The sequence below is a fragment of the Seriola dumerili genome, unplaced genomic scaffold (genome assembly GCF_002260705.1).
Source record: "Seriola dumerili isolate Sdu_G_001 unplaced genomic scaffold, Sdu_1.0 BDQW01001387.1, whole genome shotgun sequence".
NCBI lineage: Eukaryota > Metazoa > Chordata > Actinopteri > Carangiformes > Carangidae > Seriola > Seriola dumerili.
The window spans coordinates 677,304-683,703 of NW_019175642.1; the positions used below are offsets into that span (position 1 = coordinate 677,304).

General features: G+C 43.6%; 1 protein-coding gene across 1 annotated transcript in view; it reads left to right on the forward strand.

The window, feature by feature from the left end:
* LOC111238493 (protein turtle homolog A-like) overlaps nt 1–5,238 on the forward strand; it is a gene marked incomplete at its 5' end in the record, with an annotated part of 47,991 nt that extends 42,753 nt beyond the window's left edge. The window contains 3 exons of the mRNA XM_022768036.1: nt 243–2,324; nt 3,093–3,166; nt 5,075–5,238. Coding sequence (XP_022623757.1) covers nt 243–2,324; nt 3,093–3,166; nt 5,075–5,238 — 2,320 coding nt within the window. The remainder of the gene's footprint in view (nt 1–242; nt 2,325–3,092; nt 3,167–5,074) is intronic.
* Between the last annotated feature and the right edge of the window lie 1,162 nt (nt 5,239–6,400).

Genomic DNA, 6,400 nt, shown 5'->3' on the forward strand with positions numbered 1-6,400 from the left:
CACAGAAAGACTTCAGGCACCGGGAGTCCAGACAGTGTGTTGAAGAAAAGCCTACTTCCAGCCGGCACCCTCTATCCCACCACTTCCTCTACCACCACCTCCTCCTTCTCGCAGACAGACTGTTCTTCCTGTAGCACTGACAATCATCATCGGCGGAAGTCTCTTCTTTCCAACTACAGCAGGGGCCGCCTCACTAGGACAACCTCGTCTCCCATTTCTCCTTCGATTGAGTTGATCTCTAGAGGTCCAGATGGCCGCTTCACACTCCCACTGTATGACAATGACACTTTGAGCGTTCACAGCAGGAAAAGTGTAAGGTACGAACAACCAGCCGGAGTCCGGAGGTCTGTGTCACTGCACACTGGTGGGGAAGACAGGAAACAGCCGCCCTTTGTGCTCTCTGTTGATCTCCCACCTTGTAAACCCGTGGAGGTCAGTTCCACAACCCAAATCTGTGACATGGCCCAGCACCCGCCCCATCATAATCCTTACATCTTGGATCAGAAGCCAAGTTACGACGTCTTTCCCGACCTTAGCAGTCTGTGCTCCAACAGTAGTTTGGCCACAATTCCTCATCAACGTCCAGAACTAACTCCCACGTTTCCAGTGCTCCCACATATCCGATCCAGCCTAGGTCAGCCGTCGACAACCGCCAGCACCCTGGTGCTGCAAATGGAGCACGAGCGGGAGAGAGGGAACCTGAGTCACTGCCTGAAGCTGGCTCAGGAGAGGGAGGCGCTGGAGAGGGAGCTCCAGTGGTACACACTGGAAAGAGGCTCTATGAGGGAAATGAAGAGGGAGCAGCCAGACTTGGAGAGGAGAGAGGCTGGTGATAATGAGTTTGTCTGGGAGTATAAGAGCAGTACTTTGCCGCACAGATACCCCCAGAGAAGTGAGAAGAGCTTTGGTCTGTCCCCAAGCCCGTTCTCTTCATCCTCTGTCCACTGGGAAGCCCATCCTCTCATCTCTCCTCCCACTCTGACCCCGGCCGGGTCTCGTTTCAGCGCGTCTTCACCTGCGAGTCCGTCTCGTTTTAAGTCCGACAGCCACCATCTCGCTTCATCCTTCACCAACCAGACCCCCCACCAATCCCAGGAGGCAGGCGGTTTTTCCAAAGACAGATTAAATGTCCCACATCTCTCCTCAAAACACCAGAGACATGAAAGGGTAGAGGCAGCACCAGAGGGCTATAATAATTCACCGCAATCCACAGTCTTAGAAATGCAAACGAATGATTCATGCTCTGAGGCACGAGGACAGAACAGTCTTAGTCATGGCAGCCTTTCAACGTTGACTTTCCGTGGCAATAAATACACTGAAAGCCCTAATTCGGCTCACGATGCAGTGCCAGACTCTTCACAAGTGGAGGCATCGTTCCCCAGGCCCGCCGATGAGGACATGTGTGTGGAGATGAGTGTGGATGAGCCAGAGATGGAGATAATTCGGCCTACAAAGCCGATGCTGCACCACAGAATCGCCTCTCATGTGCAACGAGGGCGCCCGCTGAGTTGCAGAGGCCGGTATGAAGACGTGAGGAGGAGCACAAACTTTAACTTCCGTAGTCCTGCTTCTGTGGACCATATGATCAGGTTCCAGGCTTCTCCACAACCTCCAGAACCAGAACTCCGGAGAGCTGTGGTCAGAGGCTCTAAAATCTGGGACTCTAAGCAGCGAAGTCAGAGCCTAGACTCGAGGAGACGGAATGAGAGCGGTTTTCTGACCCCCGACGCGTGGGTAGACTCGCTCAGCCAAGAGGACTGCTCTGTTGCATCGTCCTATCACCCAGACACTGTGTTCTGGGAACCCCAGAGATTTCCTAGCAGGAAGATCTCCAAGCCTCCTACAGATTCTCCTTCTGCTACCCAAGCTGCCTCCTGCTCACATCCTGCTGTGGCCCCTTTATCTGCAAGGAGCAGTCCAGAGAGGTCCATACCAAACCCTGATGTGCCCTGCCATTACGAGCCAAGAAGAGAGGCATCCATATTTCCAAATACCGCCAAATGGCCAATCACCTACAACCAGGAGGCCATGAGAAAGGCAGAAGGTTACTTGGAGGCCATGAAGGAAGCTTCCAGATGCTTACCCCCCGACACCAACGAGCGAGAGCTGCTGGAAGTGGAAGCAGGGGGCTATGAGGGAGTGCTAGAGTCCGGGAGCAGCTACAGCAGTTATGCCAGCAGCGGCCGAGGCAGCATGGAGCCCGCTAATGGACGCCTGTCTTTGTGTCACCTTTCCCCAACCCTCGCCGACTCACCTGAGACTATAGAGGAGAGCCAGGGGAGCACAGAGGACAAGCACAGTCACCAAATGGAACCAAGCCAAAGGTATTAAGGACATAATGAATGAGGGAAATTACGTTTTATAGAAGAAAATGTGGCGGCTTGCATTTGTAGTGCAAGAGGACCCTGTGTGGTCGATATAATGCTTTCAAACTGAGCCTAATACACATTATCTAATGTAATTTATAGTAGGAAGTAAAGAAAGTAGTATTTTCCCATTGTAATTATCTATCACATACCTAAAGTTTATTCTATCAGATTTTCAAATAAATGTTGTAACAGACTTATTCTTAAAATATTAATATCTATATTTTTGCATAAAGTGTATCTGTAAGTGCACAGGTGTCCAGTTCTGTTTGTATATCATGCTGTGATTTGAAACGCAGTGTCAGCAATGTTGAAACAATGTAAAAAGCAATTAATGCGTTTGAAATGGCTCAACAAACACTGATATATTACATGAAATGTTTCTGCCATACACATTTTCCATTACTATAGTGTCATCGAACAAACATAATATGAAGAAATATGTCTTGATAGGATGATGAAAGAAATATTAGCAAACAAACCTCAAACAATCTGCTCCGTTTTACAAAGTATTAAGCAAAAATTTAAATGTTTATTTAGAAAAAAAAAAAAAAAAAAAAAGCTAAGTGTATGTCTTTGGGCGAAAAGTCTCTAATGGACTTAATGTATAGTTTATTTGGAGTGCTTTGCCATTTGCAGATGTTAATGAGTGTGTGTTTGTGTGTGCATTAAACACTCAAACTGTGTCTGTATTTGGTACTAAGTGATATTTTGTGACCTCTCCAGGAGAAAGGCCTCTGTTGATGAGAATTATGAGTGGGATGCTGCTGATATCTACTCTCAGCCTGGAGACCGTGATGGTGAGGATTTTTCTTTTCTAAGTAAATAATATGCACTTCACATTTTGGTCCAAACGCTGGTTAAATTAAAATAGGTAAATTTGTCATCTGCTTAGAATAACTAATCGAGGTAATGTGATGCAGTGTTGAAGCTAAATGGGGCGATTGTTCACTGCTCATCAAATGCTTTCTTCAGTTGAGTAGACACATCCTCACCGTTTAACCTGCAGGGATGCCATGCTCTTTAATGGATGAGGATGTGGGTAGGGATACTGCAGGTAATTGGACAGGGATGTGGCAACTGATGAAGGGACATTGTATGAAAAGAAAAACTTCTAAGAGGCTCAAGGAACAAGCAGGTCTGCCTTTTAGTTGTGTACGTTGGAGCCAAATACTGTCATTGAACAATCACAACCAAATAGTTGCAGGAACTATGGGGCCACGTGTGCGTTTGCACCACATCTAAAGAACCGCTGAAGATGATTCAAATTTGTGAATAACAAATAAAAAATTTATTGTAGCATTACAGCGTCGTAGCTCTAAGGTGTTTGAGAGGAGACTGTAAAATGTTTTTTTGGTTATTTATATCAAAATATCAAAGTTTTATTTCTTGTTCAGTCTAGATCAATTCATCCTCTGTTTAGACCAATCAGGAAGCGGATTTTGTTTTTAATATTAATACAAATTACAATAAAAGTCCACCTCTTATGCTAATATTGCAGCAAGTCCTCCAAGTAAAAGTAAATATACGTTGATTGTAACGGCTTTTTTTTTTTTTTTTACCAGTCACTCGCCCCCATCGAGGGGAGAACATTTGCCTGCTTCCTCCAAAACTGTTAGAAATCACGGATGAAAAATAAATCTGTTTTATGATGTGACAACACTCTTTAGGGAAACATTCTCAAATCCTCATTGAAGGTTAAGTGACCACCATCATCTTGATTACAATAATTACTTTTTTAAGGTTATAGAACAATTTTGGTCATGGTCAAAAAAAGAAAACCAAAATGTCAATTGCTTGAAATTTTAAAAAAAACAAAAAAACATTTTAAAGTCTGACGTTTTGTTCAAGTACCTTGACCTTCTCCCTACGCAGACTGTGTGATAGCAGTATAATAACTATCAAACATAAATGTGTCATTTTGCGGGACTTGCTGAAATGAAGTCAGACGTTCTCAATATTGATACTAGTCACCCAGCGCTTCCCTATATTTGTGCAAGAACCTGTACACAAGTTGTAGCAGCTGCAGGGTTTGTGTTGCACCAGTGAGGGATGTTAAGCACTAAAAACTCTGCCCCGGCACTTGCTGACACATCAGAATGAACAGAGGAGACCCGGAGCAGAGACACCAGCTATTAAGGATTAGGAGCAGATTTTAGTCGTTGGCCTCTCTGCACAAAATGCAAGTTAATGTTCCTGATTTCCTGAAAGGGTATCTGGGCTGCTGGAAAAATTGTAGGTGCAAATTTATATTGAAACTAGTGGGGGTTATGTATCTTGCCATAATTTTTTAATAAGTGTCAATTTTCATATAAGAAGTGTAGACTTAAATTCAGGGGCTTGCAGTGATAGTGTAGTGTACATGGCAGAGAGCAATATTTAACAGCAACAGGCTATTACAGGAACCCTCAGCAATTTTGTTCTCAAATAGGTGACATTTGTTACTATAATTTCGAGAACATATTAAAAGAAAGGTCATACATGTTTTCACTCTTTGGCTCCTCGGAATTAAACTTGCAAGCCAGTCTGCATTTGCAAGCCAGTATTTAATATCCTACCCTTAACCTGTGCGATACAAATCTGTGGGAGTTCAGGATGGAGGGGACGAGACCAACGGGGCGTAGACATTTAATGAAAGAACATCTGCGGTAAAATATCAGAAAAAGTCAAAGATAATTTCATAAGTTTCTTTTTTTTTTTACCCACAGGCCTGCTTCCTTCATTGAATCTGCCGAAGCCCGCTCCGTGCTGTAGCCTTCCCAGCATGCAGTGCTCCACTAAGGCACTGAAAAATTGCACTCAGCTGTCTTTGCTCCCAGGGCATCAAAGCAGCTGCTCTGCTGAGCCAGAACCAGACACTGTGCTGTTCTGACAGCGCCAGCCTTCGGCTCATCTCACTGGTGTGTCCTTTCACTTATTGACTCGCATCACAAGGCGACAAAAAGTGCATGTAGCAGAAAGTGAGTTTTTGTCTGATCGATGGTAAATTCTTTTTCAAACCAAAAAAAAAAAAAGAAAAGAAGAAGAAGTATCAAAATAGCATTTTTTTTTTGCGTATTCTCTTTGGTCTCTTTATTAAGTTTCACTTGAAAAACCATATGGGTCTCAGTAAAAATAATTCAGACACAAAATCATCCTTATGCAAAGCTTTAAAAGTTGTCTTCGCATTGTGACCAATGATGATGATGATCATCATCATCATCAGGCTTTTGGACATTTCTTCCGAGACAGTCCGCCAATCTGCCGATTACAAAGCATTTTTCTGTGCCGATGGTTGCACCACGGTCTGTGGTGTGATCTAATATGCATTCATCATCCAGGGACGACTCCTTGGCCACACAAGCAAAAAAAAACATCTCTGTCATCGGCAACTGACTGGCTTAGTGGGTGTGGGTGATTACGCTTTTCAATATCATCAATCACCACTGAGTTTAACAAAAGAGATGTTTATGAAATGCCAATAAATAAAGAAGATAGATAGAATATAAAAGGTTATTTTTGCTACACTGTTACTGCTTTGCTTTCGTGTAACACTGTTCCTCAAAGTGTAATTTCCCAACAGAGATCATTATCTGCTTTTTTTTTTTTTTTTTTTGTCCTTAAAATACTGTGAATTTTTTTGGACTCCAAACATCTACTCAGTCTGGATGAAAGCCCAAGTTTCCTCTCCAGGCATCGTCTCCTTGTTCACTGGAGCAAGACCTCTAATTATGTTGGGTAATTGAAGAGGGTCAAGTTAACTTGTCGGGCTTGTCCTTGTTTATTTTCTATGGCCATGAGGGGAAATTTATTTTTTATTTTTTATTTTGACTTGAATAGACCAGGGGGTCAATTCACTGAATGATTGCAGCTTTTTGTTTTTTTTTTTTCTTCCAGCAACCTGCTTCACACTTACACTGTCATTCAAAAGGCACTTGGGAGATAACAGTGGTGCTTTTAAGTGGCACCAGTTGAGTGGTTAAATGGCTTCCTTGCCGGATGGTACGTCAACACTTCCTCCGAGGGCTCGGGTAATAATTCAGCATTATTGTCAG